General features: G+C 35.4%; 1 protein-coding gene across 1 annotated transcript in view; it reads left to right on the forward strand.

Moving 5' to 3' along the window:
* The window catches only part of ADAM10 (ADAM metallopeptidase domain 10), a 141,768-nt gene that overhangs the window by 56,453 nt on the left and 65,350 nt on the right, over positions 1-19,965 (forward strand). The window contains exons 3-4 of the mRNA XM_065940213.1: positions 5,319-5,437; positions 5,801-5,959. Of these exons, the coding sequence (XP_065796285.1) occupies positions 5,319-5,437; positions 5,801-5,959 (278 nt within the window). The remainder of the gene's footprint in view (positions 1-5,318; positions 5,438-5,800; positions 5,960-19,965) is intronic.

Raw genomic sequence — 19,965 nt, forward strand, 5'->3', positions numbered from 1 at the left:
GATGCTCTTTTAGAAGTACTATTTATATAGTAAATTAAAAGTACATAAATGAATAGAAATGAATGATTTTCAAATCATTATTATCCTTTAAAAAATAATGTGTGTATTTATACTTGTATATATGATCAAGGATTTCCTGTCTTGTTAGTTGATGAAAGCAATTTTATGAAAAGGATGTGGAGTAAGAATTCAAGCAGGATTCCTATTTGTTTAGGATTGTTTTTTTAACTGTGGAATTCCCATTTAGAAGATCTTTGGCTTTGTTTGATTGCTTGCTGCAGTGGATTAAAATCTTAAGGTTCTAAGGATGTCTTTCCTAGCCTACAGTCATTATCACAGTACTTGGGAAGTCCTAGGAGATTTTTTGTGAGAGTTTTAGGCAAATAGAAGTGAGTGCAGCCTCAAAATAACAGATTGCCAATATTGACGGGAAATTAAAGAAAAAAAGATTATAGTGTTCAAAAAAGGTGGCATTATTATGAAGCTAATGAATAAAACCCAACTGTTGACCCCTATTCACTTGAAAAATGATTTGATTTTTTTTCTTTAAAATCATCTGTATTGAGGTATAATTTACATTACGTTCATTTGAAGTGTATAGTTTCAGTTCAGTTCAGTTCAGTCACTCATTTGTGTGTGACTCTTTGTGACCCCATGGACTGCAACACACCAGGTTTCCCTGTCCAGCACCAACTCCTGGAGCTTCCTCAGACTCATGTCCATTGAGTCGGTGATGCCATCCAACCATCTCATCCTCTGTCGTCCTCTTTTCCTCCTGCCTTCATTCTTTCCTAGCATCAGGGTCTTTTCCAGTGAGTCAGTTCTTCCCATCAGGTGGCCAAAGTATTGGAGTTTCAGCTTCAGCATCAGTCCTTCCAGTGAATATTCAGGACAGATCTCCTTTAGGATGGGTTGGTTGGATCTCCTTGCAATCCAAGGGGTCTCAGGAGTCTTCTCCAACAACCACAACTCAAAAGCATCAATTCTTTGGCGCTCAGCTTTCTTTATTGTTCAACTCTCACATCCATACATGACTACTAGAAATACCATTGCTTTGACTAGACTGACCTTTATTGGCAAAGTAATGTCACTGCTTTTTAATATGTTGTCTAGGTTGGTCATAGCTTTTTTTCCAAGGAGAAAGCGTCTTAATTTCATGGCTGCAGTGATTTTGGAGTCGCCCAAAATGAAGTCTCTCACTGTTTCCACCGTTCCCCATCTATTTGCCATGAAGTGATGGGACCGGATGCATAATCTTTGTTTTTGACTGTTGAGTTTTACACCAGCTTTTTCACTCTCCTCATTCACTTTCATCAAGAGGCTCTTTAGTTCCTCTTTGCTTTCTGCCATTAGGGTTGTGTCATCTGTATGTCTGAGGTATTGATATTTCTCCTGGCAATCTTTATTCCAGCTTGTGCTTCATCCAGCCCGGCATTTCACATGATGTACTCTGCATATAAGTTAAATAAGCAGAGTGACAATATACAGCCTTGAAGTACTCCTTTCCCAATTATAATCCAGTCCGATGTTCCATGTCTGGTTCTATTGTTGCTTCTTGACCTGCATACAGAATTCTCAGGAGTCAGGTAAGATGGTCTGGTATTCCCATCTCTTTAAGAATTGTCCACATTTTGTTGTGATCTACACAGTCAAAAGCTTTGTGTAGTCTGTGAAGCAGAAGTAGGTGTTTTTCTGGAATTCTCTTGCTTTTTCTATGATCCAACGGATGTTGGCAATTTGATCTCAGGTTCCCCTGCCTGTTCTAAATCCAGCTTGAACATCTGAAAGTTTTCCATTCATGTGCTGTTGAAGCCTAGCTTGGAGAATTTTGAGCATTACTTTGCTAGAGTGTGAGATGAGTGCAGTTATGCGGTAGGTTGAGCATTCTTTGGCATTGCCTTCCTTTGGGATTGGAATGAAAACTGACTTTTTTCAGTCCTGTGGCCACTGCTAAGTTTCCCAAATTTGCTGGCATATTGAGTGCAGCATTTTCACAGCATCATCTTTTAAGATTTGAAATAGTTCAGCTGGAATTCCATCATCTCCACTAGCTTTGTTTGTAGGGATGCTTCCTAAGGCCCACTTGATTTAGCACTCCAGGATGTCTGGCTCTAGGTGAATGATCACACCATCGTGATTTTCTGGGTCATTAAGATCTTTTTTGTATAGTTCTTTGTATTCTTGTGACCTCTTCTTAACATCTTCTGCGTCTGTTAGGCCCATACTGTCTCTGTCCTTTATTGTATACTTCTGTCATTTCAGGCGTATAGTTTAAGTTTTGACAAATGTATGTACTTGTGAACCACCATTCAAATCAAGGTGTAGAACATTTCCATCAGAGCAAAAACATTCCTTCATTCCCATTTGCTCTTAGTATCTCTCCATCCCAGGTAATCACTGATCTGCTTTCTGACACTACAGATAGATTTTGCCTGTTAAATTAAATACATGTATATGGAATTATACTATGTGCAGTCTTTTGTGTTATAAAAGTACCTATTTTTAGGAATTTAATCATTTTATTAAATGTATAATGCTGATATGCAGATGACACAACCTTACATATCTCAGATATATGGATGATACCACCCTTATGGCAGAAAGCAAATAAGAATTAAAGAGCCTCTTGATGAAAGTGAAAGAGGAGAGTGAAAAAGTTGGCTTAAAGCTCAACATTCAAAAAATGAGGATCATGACATCTGTTCCCATCACTTCATGGCAAATAGATGGGAAACAATGGGAACAGTGACAGACTTTATTTCCTTGGGCTCCCAAATCACTGCAGATGGTGACTGCAGCCATGAAATTAAAGACGCTTCCTCCTTGGAAGAAAATCTGTGACCAATCTAGACAGCATATTAAAAGGCAGAGACATTGGTGACAAAGGTCAGTCTAGTCAAAGCTATGGTTTTCCTAGCAGTCATGTTTGGATGTGAGAGTTTGGACCATAAAGGAAGCTGAGTGCTGAAGAATTGATGCTTTTGAGCTGTGTTGTTGGAGAAGACTCTTGAGAGTCCCTTGGACCACAAGGAGATCCAACCTGTTCTTCGTAAAGGGTATCAGTCCTGAATATTCTTTGGAAGGACTGATGCTGAAGCTGAAACTCCAATACTTTGGCCACCTGATGGGAAGAACTGACTCACTGGAAAAGACCCTGATGCTAGGAAAGATTGAAGGCAGGAGGAGGGGGACGACAGAGGATGAGATGGTTGGATGGCATCACCAACTCAATGGACATGGGTCTGAGGAAGCTCCAGGAGTTGATGATGGACAGGGAAGCCTGGTGTGCTGTAGTCCATGCGGTTGCAGAGAGTCAAACATGACTGAACAGCTGAACTGAACTGAATCATTTTATTGTTGAATAGTTTGCTACTATATGAATAAGCCACAACCTTTTCTCTCTCTACTTGCTGATTGACATTAAGGTTATTTCCAGGTTTGGCTATTTTGAATAAAACTGCTTTGGACATTTGTGTCCAGTTGTTTGTGCAGACATACATTTTATATTTTCATTTCTCTTGGTGTAGAATTGTGGGTCATAGGGTTTTTGAATGTTTAGCTTTATAAATAGCAGCCAATTTTCCAAAGTGTTCCATTTTTTACCTTCACCAGCAGTGTGTCAGAGTTTAAATTATTTCTTGTCCTACTAACATTTGAGCCCCTTTTTTGGGGGGAAGAGCAAGAATACTGGAGTGGGTTGCCGTTCCCTTCTCCAGGGGATCTTCCCCATCCATGGATTGAACCTAGGTCTCCCACATTGTAGGCAGACGCTTTACCGTCTGAGCCACCAGGGAAGTAAAATATTTCTTTGAGCCCCTTTTTTTTGGGAGGGGGCAAGAATACTGCAGTGGGTTGCCATTCCCTTCTCCAGGGGATCTTCCTGACCCAGGGGTTGAACCTGGGTCTCCCGCATTGTAGGCAGACACTTTACTGTCTGAGCCATCAGGGAAGTCAAAGCATCTGCCCACAATGCGGGAGAGCTGGGTTCAATCCCTGGGTCTGGAAGATCCCCTGGAGAAGGAAATGGCAACCCACTCCAGTACACTTGCCTAGAAAATTCCATGGATGGAGGAGCCTGGTGGGCTACAGTCCTTGGGGTCGCAAAGAGCTGGACAGGACTGAGCGACTTCACTTTCATTTTCACTTTACTAACATTTGGAGGTTGGCTTATACTCCATGACTGATTCATGTCAATGTATGACAAAACCCACTACAATATTGTAAAGTAATTAGCCTCCAACTAATAAAAATAAATGAGAAAAAAAAAACTTTGGTTCATATTCTTTAAGCAGAAATTATGTTATGTGCAGACTTCTATGGCAGTTATGAAAGTCAATTAGTTGATTACGAAAGTTATGGCAGTTGATTTAATTCTAAAAGTTTACTAGTGATAGCTAATATGTTATCCTTTACATCTCCTTTGTGCCAAGTACCGTGTTAATGAGTTTATTTTTTCATAGATTATAATCCCTAATCCTTAAAATGGTTCCAGAAAATGGAATGTGTTATCTTTATTTAGTGGATAGGAATACTGTACTAGTAAATTTAGTCTTAAGATTTTGATTCTGAGTTTGATTCTAAAACCTGAGATTTCTTTGCTTAATTTTATTTTAGTATTTTGGTCTTTTCTTTTATAGAGGACAGTTAGAATGAGTATGATTTCAGCTATCATGGTCCTTTGTGTTTGGAGTCTCCAAACTGAACTGAGAAAGGTCTAAAAAGAACTAGAAGAAGTTGCCCCAGGGAAAAATAAAGGATTTGCAATGTTTTCTGTGTGTGTATGTATATATGTGTGTGTGTCTCTTTCTGTATGTGTCTGTAGGAAAGAGTATGTGTACTTACTTTTCTGAGAGGAGATGTTAAGTATGTAATTAGATGACAGTTTCATATGTATTATCTTGAATTGTGGATAAGAGGAGAAAATGGCAAAGCTGTGGAATTACTAGAGAGGAAAGACAAATTTCACAAATTCACCACTGGAGTGGTGAAGAACAGTAATTGGGTCAAGAAGCTTATTTTTATCTTCAAGCATGTTAGTTGCCCTCAGATGATCTTGTTTCACCATATAGGAATCAGCCTATAGGCATTTATTTTTTAATATATTCCTAGATGATTACTGATCATTTGTATGTGAGTTGTATCAGTGTTACGTTGAATTTTAGATCAGAATTTTAATGAGAAAATTGGTCAGTTATTTTCCAAATAGAGAGGTTTTGTGGAACAGTCCACATTTTGCAGATTTCCTTTATTTAAAAAAATAATTGTTTAAATTTGGATCCTTTTAATTTCATTTTTTTCCTTTCCCACCCTGTTTGCAGACATTTCAACCTGCGAATGAAGAGGGATACTTCCCTTTTCAGTGAGGAATTTAGGGTGGAAACATCAAATGCAGTACTTGACTATGATACTTCTCATATTTACACTGGACATATTTATGGTAAGTTGAACCTTAAAGAACTCTGATTTTTTTCTACACAAGAAAATTTGTGTTTTTTGAAGTGTAGGCAAATATTTCAGAAAGATGGTGTAAATCCTGGGCAGATTTGACTGTATCATGAAGAACAGTGGTCTTTGAAGGATGAAGTAATTCTTGGATCAACTTTTACATATATATTTATTGTCGAATATTTACTAAGTTCTAGTTGTTCAGATTTACATTGATATATTTCATGTGAAAATTTCTCTGATAAATTTGTATTTAGGGTTTTTTCAATACATAAGAATGGCTTTTTAAAGAAGAATGAATTTAACATTCATGTGCAAATTGAATTTTTTAAGAGTTTGTTGCTTTTATTAATAGGTGAAGAAGGAAGTTTTAGCCATGGGTCTGTTATTGATGGAAGATTTGAAGGATTCATTCAGACTCATGGTGGCACCTTTTATGTTGAGCCAGCAGAGAGATATATTAAAGACCGAACTCTGCCATTTCACTCTGTCATTTATCATGAAGATGATATTAGTAAGTACTTAATTTTGCAAAAGCATATAAATAGTTAAAACTATGTGGAGACAAATGAAATCTGAGCTGTTTTCTTTCCTAAGCTATTAATCAGGCTAGAAAATAGGTTCACAACCAAAATCTCAGTTAAATGATAGATTTATATAGTGAGATAATATCATTGTCAGTCTGTGCCTCTACTTTGTTGACATGATACAAACAATTGTATTTGAACTATGAATCAGCCAACTGATTGAACTGGAAATTCTATATTCTGATGTTATCTAGTCATTTAATGCTGTAACACATGTATGCATGTGCATGTGTATGGCCTACCGAAGCACCATCTTCTTACGTAAATTTCAGTGGATATTTGCATAGCATTTAAAGAATATTTTAGATGTTTTTGTAATTTCTAAGCCTTTTGAATATTTTTGGGATCTTGAATTGATAACTTGACTTGCGCTGGGTAAAACTTTAGATTTATCGTTATAGATTTTATTCTTGACCATAGTCTTTATATGATGGTAATTTGTTGGGAAAGTTCTTTTTCTGTGTTTTAAGAGAGTAGAAAATGTATTTGGACTTGACCTTTTCATTCTAACATTGTCTGTATATCCATAATCATTAAATCATGAGAATGCTGAAATGAAATGACCCAGAAATACATTCCTCTAATTCACATGCCTCTTGAATACTCATATTTTATTTTTGACTGTAATAAGACTAGTCTCTCAGTTTTTGCCTATTTTCCTTATCTGGCAGGTTCCAAGCTTATTTTCTATTATACATATAGAAATCTGTTGTCAGTAATTTTGTTCTCACCCCTGGTAATGTACGGGAAAGTCTTAATCATGCTGACTTTTTGCTCTATCAGCTTTGACAGTTTCTATACTGAAGCCTGTCATCTCTAATGCTCGATTACTATAGAAAATAGCATAATTGCTCTAGATGGAACACATTTATGGTTTTACTACTACCTGATATATCATAAATTTGTTGTTAATGCTGCTTATCCACGTTTTTGCTCATCCCTATTTGATTTCTGTTCCAATTCCCTTCTTGATATTTCAGATTCTCCTCAAACTCCAATCTGCAGTCTTCCTTCACAAGCTGGAGTATGGATTCCTTTACCTTCCTTTCTTTTTGCCAGAAGGATCATCATCTACTTGATTTGTATGATACTTTTAAATTTTCTTAGTAATTTAGTTGTTTTGCAGGTTTACCTCCCCTGTCAGGGTGTATAAGTTCTTCAGCTACAGTTTCTGTTTTTTTTGTTTTTCTCCTTTAACATCTCCCATATCGTTTACCTCTGGAGCACTTTTCTTCACTGATACTTAATAAAGTCCTGCAACATTTTCCCTAGAAAGTATTCTCAAAATCCAACAAGACCTTTGGGGAAATAAAGGAGAGGAAGAGAGTGGTTGACAGATTTTGAATTCATGGTTTCCTTCTTATCATATTGTAATCAAGCAGTTCTTTGCCTTCTATTTCCTATAAGTATCCTCTACTGTGTTTGTTTTGCCTTTTATGTGTGTACTACTTGTATGTAGTTTAAGCATGTCCTGCTCTTTTTTCAGAATTCTGTTTCTTCTTCATCATATAATTGCATTTTTTCCACTTTGCATCTTTTAGTAATTTTCAGATATCTCCCTTTATTTCAACCTTTCTTTTTCCCCAAAGGTGATGAGTCAGCTTGGAGAATTGGTGGCAGTGGATGCAACTTAGTGTTCAATTCCTTTTGTCATTTAACTTTACCATTGATTTCAGTGCTTAATTCTTAATTGTTTTAGTAAATATATATTCATGGTAAGGAGATCTTTTCACATTCTGTTTATTATTATATACCAGTAGTGATATTAGAGCTTAAAAATAGTAATATTTAGGGTGATTTTGTTTGTAACTTTCTCTGGTAAATGAAAATGTCCTGATGTGACGATGACAATATGGGAAGCATTGCCTTAAACAGAATTTTTAATGCTTGCAGATTTAGACTGTTACTTTCGAAAAACTACCTGAAAATCTGTCAAATTAGCTATGAAAGGAAAGCATACACTTGTTAACTTTTTAGTTAAATAGTTGCTCTAAGTCTAGATTCTAGCTAGACCAAGGTTGATAGACTGTAAAAGGTTCAGATATTAAATATTTCATCTTTATTGGCCATATTAGTTCTATTGCAACTGAATTCTGCCATTGTTGTATGAAAACAGAGTAGAAAATATGTGAATGAATGAGAATGACTGTGTTCCAATAAAACTTTAGTTATTGACACTTAAGTTTGAATTTCATGAAATTTTTACATGACACAAAATATTATTCTTTTAATTTTTTCCCACCATTTGGAAATGTAAAATCCATCTTTAGCTTTCATGCCAAACAAAAGAACTCATCTATCTAGTAGGCTTTTGTTTGCCTACCCCTGTTCTAGAGGATGGCTAGATAAATTTTCTTTAAGTTAAAATATAGTTGATATACAACATTATATTAACTTCAGCTATATACATTATGAAATAATCACCATGATAAGCTAGTAACATCGGTCACTATACACAATTATTACAGTATTATTGACTGTATTCTCTCTGCTATGTATTATTTCCTTATGACTTCCTTATTTCATGACTGGACGTTTGAGCCTCTTAATCTTGATCTATTTGCCCAGTCTCCTACTCTTCTTTCTGGCAACCACTGGTTTGTTCTCTGTGTCTATAAGTCTGTTTTTGTTTTGTTTTATTCATTCATTTGCTTTGTTTTTTTAGTTTCCGTGTGTAAGTGAAATCACATGATACTTGTCTAGATTAAATTTACTTTTAATTGGCCCTTTAACCTCTCAGTGTAGAATACCTGAGGTTCTAATAATAGTAGAAGTACAAGTAGTTACTATTCTTTAATGTATACCCAGCACCATATGAAGTTCTTTGCCTGCATTATTTTAATCTTCACAATAACCCTATGAGGTATGTAGGCACACATGTTACCTCTACTTTACAGTTGAGGAAACTGAGCATAGAAACTTTATGTTGCTTGATTGTGGATGTTGTGTTCTTATCCCTGTGTCTTCTGCTTCATTCTTGTAAATGAAGCTGTAAATTCTCACTGCCCTTATTCCAAGGATTTCTGGGTCTTTTCTGAAATCTGTAAGCCTCCCTGAAATCATACATTTGCATTTATTGCTGCTTAGAGCCAGATTCTTTCCTTAACATATTTAACAGTGGTTGTTTTATTTCACAGCTAATTAAAAGGGAGACCTTGTCCCTTTATTATTTAATAATAATATTATTTTCATATAATTTACTTAAGTGCTAGTAGTTTATTTTTACAACTAAAGTACTGTATGATTGTTTAGGTCATTGTCTATAGGCTTGAGTGAATTTGGTGTCCCTATATGTATTACTTTCAGCAGAAGCAAATTACAGGTGAGGCATGCCAGCTTTGGATAGGAATCCTGATGAGAATTTGGCTACCTTCCTCTTAACACTGTTCTTGCAGCTCTAGGCCTGAATATATGAAATTACCGTGGAATATGATACTGCTGTTCTGGAGAACCTTAGGGAATGGCTTCTGAGGCCATTCCTGTACACAGGAACACAGAGCCAGTTTTCAGTGAGAATACTTAATAACTTCTAGATTCTTTGATATAATTTGCTTAAGTGCCAATAATTTGACATGAAGGTGATAACCACATGTAGTGACCAGCTTAAAATTCGCACTTGTTCAATTCTGTGCTTAGGTGGTTAAAAGGCACTGTCTTCTAGGACAAAGAGGTATGAACAGTTATGACAGGGTAAGAATACCATTTAGTTCTCTACCTCTTGGACCAGTTTATTTCAAAGAAACTGGAAAAAGCATTGTCCTATAAGCTATACTATACCATAAACTATACTGCCAATCTTACTAATGTAAGTACTTTTAGGAATGTCTGTATAAGTGCTTGGAATTGGTTTAAATAGTGGTAAATAGTGGATCTTTGTACCCTTTTGTGTACTACCTTTCTGAGAGGCAAAGGTTTAAGTAGTTTTTCCATGCTGTACTTATACAGAACTATTTTGCCTCTGAATTAAAAGGTATTTTAAGTAAATATTTGACACTGCAGAGTTAGAGTCAAATTCTTTGACTTCAGATTATTGTCCTTTGGGTAGTATAGAGAAGCCCAGAGAGCTTACATTTGCTTGTGCCTCATATAGTAGTAGGATACTTTTACTTTCAGCCTGTGTGCTAGCTGAAACTGTACTTGTAGCTTCATTATCTTGTGTTTCAATGAGAAGACTCATTATTTCTTGTTCTGAAAAATTGAGACTGTTGATTTTTACTTAATCATTTCAAGATGAATGACTCCTTCACATAGAAGTCTCTATTTCTGAAATGTAAGGATACTGTTTTTAATTAACCTTAAAAAATCAATTTGTTCCATAATGTGTTTTGGAAGTTGTGGACATAAATGAGTTTTCTCATAGGCATTAAGACTTTCAACTCTTTTTGTGTTACTGTTAGTGAGAAGAAGGGACAAGGAATAGAAGAAAAAGAGGGAAGGAAGAATTGAATTGAAAAGTATTGATAATGACTAGCATTTTTCATATCTGATATATTGATTGATCGTGTTCATCTAGAGGTCACAGGAAATTCTGAGGCTTTATCTTGAAATGTTTCTGTCTGTGCTTAAGGTCCAATCTGGAGCTTAGAAATATGCTTATGTGTATTGAAGTTGTGACAGACAGTGGTAGACACTTAGAAAGATTAAGGAATGAAGTGTTCTGATTGATAATTCAGTTACAGAATGGCTCAACTGTGATTGGAAGTGCCCATGACTTCAGAACTTCCAAAGTGTATACAAGTTTATTGTCAGTCTATAAACTTGCTTTACTTAGCATTGATCTTAAATACTTAATTTTATTAAGCACAGTGATAATATTTGAAAGAAGTATAAAAACTTAGAGGCATTGTTGACTCTTTTTGTTTTTTCCTGAGTTAATCTCTAGGGAAATATAATTTCTTCAAACAATCCACAGGCACAAATGAAGAAAAGTTGAGAAGGCTGTGAGAAATGATAGCTTTTTGAAAAATATTTAATTAGAAATGTGAGATATTTAATTGGGAACACATTTAAGGGGTTTGATTCTTTTTGCAGAATTTGGAGAAAATATGCCCAGCACTTTCATATTATTCAGTCACAGTTTATTTTATGTATGTAAATAAGACTCAAGTTAAAGACATTTTAAATCAAGACATTTTTTGATTGGTTAGCATGTGTATTTGTATACATATTTATTTAAAAACATAAATGGAAAATATTTTAGCTGCATAATGATCATTTCAGAAACATAGATTATTTAAAAATAACAAAGCTCTTACATTATAAAACAGCTTTAAAACTCACCCTAGAAAGTAAAATTATATTTGAAAATTTTGTTCTTTTTCTTCTGAGAAATATTACCTCACGATTTTGTTTTGCAGTGTTTTGTTATAGTTTTACAAAGAGATTGAATAAGAAATTTAGTTCATTGTACACCTGAGTATTGTATTAAGGATGCAGTTTGAATATGTTCTCACTATACTGTTGTAGGTTTTGAGAGTTTGGAAAAAGTTTATAGATATTTGATTTGATAGTAAGAAGAATGAAAGTTTTAAATTAAGACTTCATAACCATGTGTGTTTAAAAAATAAGGATTTTCTTTTGGGGGGCATTGTTTCTTCTTCATACCTCATCAGCAAGCTGTTTGTGAAAAAGAGTCTTTTGGAATAGACCGGAAGATTGATGTATTGATAGTTCTGAATTTAATGGAATTCTGTAATTTTAGTACTGATGCAAAAGGCACTAGAATTACTTCTAAACTCTTAAGTTTTAAGATCATGGAAACTGAAGTCTGTGTGTGTGTAGGTGCATGCTCAGTTGTGTCTAACTCTTTGTGACCCTGTGAACTGTAACCCACCAGGCTCCTCTGTCCATGGAATTTTCCAGGCAAGAATATTGGAGTAGGTTGCCATTTCCTTCTCCAGGGGATCTTCCCAGCCCAGGGATCAAACCCACATCTCTTGCATTTCCTGCATTGGCAGGTGGATTCTTTACCACTGTGTCACCTTGGAAGTCCAAAACTGAAGCCTAAAGAGTCTTTTTAAACAGCTTGGGCAAGATATTTTCATGGCAAGGATCCATGTATCCTGACTTCCTCCAGTACATTATTAGTTACATTATACATTGTAAGTTAGGAGAGACTTGTTTAAAGGGGCTAAAGTCAAAGGACTTAATGACAGTAAAGGCAGTTATTGTGAGGATTAAAAATATTAGGAGAAAGCAATGACTTTATTTTTGGTATCACTGATTTTGCAGGAGTATGGCTATGTTTTCTACTGGAAAATAGAGTAAATTTACGTTTCAGGTTCAACTTTTATGAGTGATGATTTATAGAAAAACTAATAGAAGTAGCATTAAAAGTGTGTATATATTTATATTTCACATCTCTTCTAGCACAATTCAGTGCTTGATGTTTATGTTTAGTGACCTTGTAAGTGTGTCTAAAGACATTGGTCTGAGACTTGAGCCCTGTAAAGAATTGCTTTACATTGTGGTATCATATTTATTATAAACATGTAAAACTTCTATTCATGGTTTATAAATTTGGAGATTAGATATCTTGGTAAGCAATCTTGTATCTTATGTTTATATTCAAATATTAGACTAGGAATTCATTGATGTGGATTTTCCTGCTTTCAGCAACTGTAGAGTCTTGGATTTTGTTGGGGAAGGAAAAAAATTTCCCTGTGCTCTGTTTTTGTTCTAGCTGATCTAAGAATTTTAAAAGAAGAAGAAGAATATTACATTTAATTATGTACATACAAGGTCTCCATCAGGAAAATGAGACCCCAGAAGAACTTAGGCAATTGAGGTTTATATGGCATTTCATAGATGAAGAGGCTAAGGGTTTGGTACTTAAAAGGGGAGCAAAAACATTACAGGAAGATGGGAGAGCAAATGTTGGGTAAACAGGTGTTTGCTGTGCCATGCAGGGACAATGGGACACAGAGAGGACTTTGATCTCTAGGCCCTGCTGAGTTCTTCCTGCCACACCTACTCCATATTTTTTGTAGATCTCTGTGTTGATAGTGCTCTTCCTAGACCTGACCCTTTTTCTAAATTCTTTTAGCAGTTAAAGGGGAGGTAAAAAGAAAGATTTCCTGAGTCCTTCCTCTTTCTTAAAAATAATTGGTCTAAAATAATCTGTATGCCAAAGAAAGACATTTTGTAGTATGTTGTAAAACAAATGAACAGGAAGTTAACAAGTGATACAGTGTTAATAACTAAGTACAGATTTTCTTCAAATTTCACAAAATTTTACACCAGTGTCCATTATTTGTTTTCATACTTTCTTCAAGACTCTGCATGGTATTTAATTGCATTGATCAACTTCAGCTGAATACAACCGATTCTGGTAAATTCTCTTTTCATTTTTATTCTATAGCAGGTATTTTCTAATTTTTCTTGTTATGGCTTCTTAAATACACCCATTATTTAATAATAGAAATTTAATTTTCAGATACATGGGATTTTGTTTAAAGTGTCTTGAATATTAATTTCTCATTTTGATACTAATTTCTCATTTAAATGTTTTCATCTCTGTAGTCACCCTCTGTGTTTTTTTCAGTCTAACTTTATTGAGGTTTTTGATGGCCCAGTTGAAGCACTTCCTTCGTAAATGTCACATGCACTTGAAAATATGTGGGTTATTTTCAAATATCTTTTGATACTGATTTATAATGTAATTCCACAGTGATAAGAGAAAGACTATGATTTCAATACCTTTAGACCCTGAAATTTTTGCACCTTGTTTTATGTCCCTCTGTATGTTCCAGTGTCTCCTAGTTTAAAATTAATGGGAACTTAAATAGAATTTGTATCCTACTGTTGTGTGAAATTTGTATAAATCTTAATTACATTGAATTGGTTCACAGAGCTTTTCAGGTTTACTAAAAAGTAGAAGGATACTTCTACGTCTCTATATTCATTCTTTTAATTTTTGAGAGTTTGGTATTGAAATTCCAAATAAAGATCTTGGTTTATCCACTTAAAAAATAATTGTAATATTTAGTGAAACTCTATGTAACCTTGTTTTGTATTTGCCAAGTCTCCTATAAATATGTTATCATTAAAAAAATACCAATGAAAGACATTTTCGGGTGTCAAATTTGCTCCCTTACAGAATCATAGATTTAAAGATGACCTTGTAGATCAACAGTTAAAACTGTTTTTGAGTTTAATTCCTTTACTTAAAATCACATAAGTTAGTGAGAGACATGTTGGGGAAAAAGCATGTGAGGTAACGTGTCGGAGACCTGAGGCACGGCATGTGTATGAGAAGGTAGTTTGAGGGGAAGTCAGGATGGTGTTTTAGAATAGCGTTGTGATCTTAGGCAAGTAAGGAGCTTTCTTTTTCTGGGTCTCGTTTCCTTCATAGTATAAAGTGAAGGTGTCACATCGTTAACATTCCTTATTTCTTCTAAAATGTGATAATTCCAAACTACTTTTTCTCCAAAGCTGGAAATATTTTTAGCTTTTCTGATTATGAAATGACTATATAAAATAGACATTTTTTCCTTGTGAATTAATTAGAAGATGAAGTGTGTCAAATATAAATACCTTATATTTGTTTGTATTCCAATAAATATAGCCCTATCTTTTTTGAACATGAGGCTAGCCCTACCTTTTTAATGCCTGCATAGTATTTCATTGTTTCATTGATGAATATATTATTTATCAACTCATTAACTAAATGGACATTTAGATTGTTTACTCTTTTTTTTATTACTGCAGTACACATTTTTGTGCATAATTTCCCCCCTCAGCATGTTGTATATTACCAGGTGATGCTCTAAGAAAATCATACAGATTTATACTTTTCTACCTAGAAACTTAACATTGATGTAATAATGTGTTAATATAGTTTGCAGGCCTATTTCTCTAATTGCTCCACAAAAGTGACTTTAAAAAAATGTATATATAGGATGCAGTTGAAACTTATACATTGTCTTTGGTTTTCTCGTCTTTCTTTAAACAATTTTATTGAGGAAAAATTGACATAAACTGTTAATATGTAAAGTATACAGTTAGGTAATTTTAAACATATGTATATATCTGTGAAACTGTCACCGTAATCAAGAATAGTATGAATATTCATTGCCCCCAGTTGCTTCCTTCTCCTCAGTGTAGTCCTCCTTTTCCTCCCACCTCTCTTTCCTCAAGCACCAATCTGTAGGTGAATTTGCATTATCTAGAATTTTACGTAAGTGCAGTTATATGTTATATACTCCTTAAAACTGTCTTCTTAATTTAGCTCTAAAGAGGGGGCATTTTGGAAATTTAAGACAAGCCTTGTAGAAACAAGAGAGCAGAACGAATGCTCATCTTATGTTACTTACGTATAAATTCTCTCTTCGCCAAACCCACATTCATCCTTCAAAATATAATCCAAGTATAATGTTCTGGAAACCTTTTCTGGCCCCTTAGTTCTGGGTATCCTCTTTTTACTTCGATTGGTATATTGGTGAGTCCTCTGTATGTTTTGAATTCAGTATTTACAGATCACTGGTCATATGATGACCTTTGAGAAGAGGCATGGAAGGAAAATTGCTGTTGGCTGGATGAGTAAATTCCACCATTATTTAATAAACTGTGGATGATTGCAGAGAGACTTAATATTTAGCAAGTAGATAATTAAATGGAATTCTTGTTTACATATCTGATACCCCAGCTAGACTGTAAGCTCTTTAATCATATATATTGTGTCATTTATTCTTGTATTGCTTATGTTTGGTAAATAATAGTTTTTCCTTCCCATTATTAGTTTTGTAAATAAATTAGTAAAATTAGGAATAACATTGACATTTAATTAGGAAATTTATGTGCATACAGTATGGCCCTAATTTTGAATGTGCCCTATTTTATAGTCAATCTGTAAAGTAGTTAGAGATTTAGAACGTAATGATAGACAATGCCTAGTTATTGCAGGCGGAATGAAGGTTAAAAGGATGTTGTTGGAGTCAACAATTTACAGATCTTTAGTTAGTTGATGACCTTTGAGAAGAGGTGTGGAAATCAGCTGCTGACTGAAAAATTAAATTTAGCAAGTGTTTATTGATTTGGGAATATTGAGGAACCATTGAGACTTCTTTTTAAACCTTCAGGAATATTCTTAGTCAATAATTGAGCGTCACAATGTGATAAATTTTGTATCAGAAATGTTATCAAAGCACTAGTATGCACTGGGGGGCCCATAGGAATATGTAGGAAGATTCCCAGTGGAGGTGGCATTTAACTTGAACTTTGAAGATAGGGGTAGACTTTTGACTGCTGGAGATAAGAATCTGTGATAATAGGAGAAAGATAAATATTATTCTGGTTAGGACCATGTTTATTTTTAGCTGCTGCAGCTCAGGAACTTCAGAAAATAAACTAGTCTCTTTGGCCTGGAGTGACCTGTTTTCTGTGTATAGGTTTATAGTGCTAAATCAAATAAATGGAATTAACAGTCACTTTAAATCAGTATGATACAAGTTTTCATTCCATTTCAGTTTTAAGATTTACAGGTTTAATGATAGCTTAATAGTTAATATTGTTTGAGTGTCTAATCTGTACAAGACACTTCTAGATGTCTTGGATACAGTGATGAACAAGGCAGAGTTTCTGTCCTAATGCCCTCTAGAGTCTGCTGATCAGAATAATAGAGCAGCACATTTCCTATTGACCTGATACCCATGACTCCCCTGGACCCCAGCACCAGCCCATCTTAAAAACTATAGGTGGGAAGGGACTTGCCTGGACCAGCTCCAAGTTTCTGTTTCCTTGGAGATCAGTGTTGTGAGAGCATGTGGAAAAGGGGACCTCTTTAGCTTACTCTCCTTCCCAGGGACATTCATACTATACCTTTCTTTTCCTGGTCTCGCCACCCTCCCCAAACAGAGACTGGTTGTGAGAGATGGGGAAAGGGAGAAAAGGACCTCTGTCCACTGGAATTAGAAGGGGAAAGGATATTTGGGGGCTGCCTGACCCATTCTTCCATTCCTTCAAATTTCTTCCATCTCTCCTTGAAAAGAGGAAGGAAAAAAAAAGCCTCCTCTTCTTTTTACTGTTTCAGTGAATCCTTGCTGTTTTTTGGCAACTTTGGGAATAAATGGCATTTTCATGGGAAAGGACCTCACCTATCTACCTTTCAGATACTAGCAAAGCAAGTTTTTGTACAGTAACTGTCTATGGAGCCACTCTCTTTTAAATTCATTGACTAGCATAAAAGTTGGGTCATTTGATTAAATTTAGTGATTCATAGTGTGTTATTGATACAGACAGAGTAAAGGGGCAAATGATGATTAGATAGTTAATCCTGCCTAGAGGATTTTAAATAGAAAAAAAATGAGAGATCCCTATAATTTAATGATTACTTAAGAAAGCAGGTTTGCTTAATGACAAAACCAACCCAGCTTTCTTAGCAACAAAACCATGCAACAGAAGCATGGGACATGTCCCAAAACAATAAAATAGTGGTGGGATGAGACCCACATATTGATTGCCCAGTGAGCTCAGTAAGTTAATGGTCCCTAGGACATGCTGTTTGTACACATAAAAAACAATAATTTGTGGACTTAGCTTGACCATGTAGGGATAAGAAAATTCCCCTGCCCAACCTGGAGGAGAAACTTATGATGGAAACATGATGTCTACTCAAGAAAGACAAAGAAGTTTTCCACCCCCTTCCACTTTTCCTGATTATGAAACTAGCCCAGTAAGTACTCAGGACGTGGCATTTCTCCCTGCATGCGTGTAAGCCTCACAAGGGTCCTATTCTAATACATCACTTCTTATCTATCACTTTGCTCTCACTGAATTCTTCCCTGCACTGACACATAAAGGACTATGGTACCAGAGCTCTTCGGAGCCCCTTGAAATGACACCGAACTGTTTCATTACTAGAGAAATTATACCAAGTTTTGATTGTTAGAATTATCTCATAGCTAAGGCTTAGGATTCTGCAGTAAAATTCCTAACCTGGCAGTCACATTGAGGGAGGGATGGCTTGCTGGGAGTAGTGAGGATGTTAAGTCTACTGTAGTTAGTATCTAGTGAGAAGTGGGTGTTTTATGTGTGACTCTGTTGGGGCAGATGATCTGAACTGTAAATATTTCCCCTTCCTGAAGTGGTTGATTGAGAGTTAATTAGAGCTATTTCCTGCTTGAGGTGGTATCACAATATATGTATTATTTATATCTGTGCCTCCTACAACAAAGCAAAAGCAAGAGGTTGGCATGCAAAGGAACTGGAAGAAAGGCCTTAGATTTAAAGCTGATCTTTGTTTTAAATAGGCTGAATATTCTACACCAATGACTCATTCTTTGTGAAAGAATATGCTGTTTGGCCTTTTCAGGGGAACTACAGTGCATCCTATGATTTAGCATCTCAATGAGGGCTTATTCATTAGTCAAACAAAGGCTTTTTCTAGAAATGGGGATTATATTGTCAGTAATTTTAGAGGGAAATGTCATTGTCCATTTTCATAGTTTATGTGGAGACCAGGGAAAATAGGCTCTTTTAGAAGTTTTGAAAGTATATGGGAAGCATTTTATACTTGTTTTTTCTATTGAGAGAGTATTGTGCTGACAGATTTTGAAGCATATATAATACTGTTTTGTGACTTTGGAATTTTGATTTTTAATCCTAAATATCAGGCTTTCCAAAAGAATGTATATTTAAAATTCATGATATATAAAATATAATTTACAAAGAAATAAAACACTTTAGTTCTTTTAAATATACTAACTCTTGATGTTTGTAATGTTTTATATTGTGGTGTACTATATATAAATAGTCTTATTTTTTATTTCCCTACACATTTATAAATAATAGAGTTTCAATACTTTGACAAAAAATTTTGAAGGTCATGGAATAGTTGTAATTTCTTCCGCTGATTATTAAGATCACTTTGCATAGTCTCAGCTTGCTTGGTCAGTTTTATTGCCTGTACTAATGTGGTAGGAGCCAACTCATTGGAAAAGGCCCTGATGCTGGGAAAGACTGAGGGCAGGAGGAGTAGGGGGTGGCAGAGGATGAGATGGCTGGGTGGCATCACCGACTGAATGCACATGAGTTTGAGCAAACTCAGGGAGATAGTGAAGGACGGGGATGCCTGTCATGCTGCAGTCCACAGTGTCACAAAGAGTCAGACATGGCTTAGGGACTGAACAACTAATGCGGTAAAGTTAAACAATGAAATAGGATTGAGAAGGGTCTCTGGAAATGCCAGGTGGCATAAAGGAACTGCTTGAAGTTACAGATTATAGTTTTTGAATGAGAACAGTTATAGTTACCATTTTCTTCTCCAGCTCCATTGAACTGGAGGGGTACAGGTAGAGAGTTGAATTTTTTTTTTTTTTTAGTAGAGAGTTGCATTTTAACAGGTTTTGTTTGAGAGTTGGGAAGAGGAGGTGGCAAGGGAGTTGAAGGTAAATGAATGGAGTAATTATAATAATAATTGACTCTGGGATTTAAGCTGAATAAAGAGAAAGAGAATATCCAGTAGTGGACAGGGTAGTAGCATTGGTGAATTGAAGGGTTTTCAAGATGTTGAAGGATTGCTGGAGTCTAAGGGGGAATGTTCTGAAAAGAGGAGTGGTGGAAAGAAAGTAGGATGAGGAAATTGAGATTAAGAAGGGGTTTCAGTAATTAGTGTTGACAGATTCAAAAGTATGACCATGTAAGTGAGAAACTGAGCTAGGAGAAGACCATTGGAGAAAAGATAGTATGAGTGTATTTAAGGGTCATCAACCTGAATGTTGAAATCACTAAGAATTATGATGGAGTGGTGTCTGAGAGAATGATGGTGAATTAGGAGCTAAAAATAAGATAATAGAGGGAAGTAGTGATTTGGAGGCTGCAAAAACTTATAGTAAATTGAAGTATTTGGTGGTATAGTCTCATGACCATAAAAGCTGAACCCCAATGAAAATAGTGCTAATGGGCCCAAGGCAGAAAATGTAGATAGTTGTGAGTG

The sequence above is a fragment of the Muntiacus reevesi genome, chromosome 7, assembly GCF_963930625.1.
Source record: "Muntiacus reevesi chromosome 7, mMunRee1.1, whole genome shotgun sequence".
Lineage (NCBI taxonomy): Eukaryota > Metazoa > Chordata > Mammalia > Artiodactyla > Cervidae > Muntiacus > Muntiacus reevesi.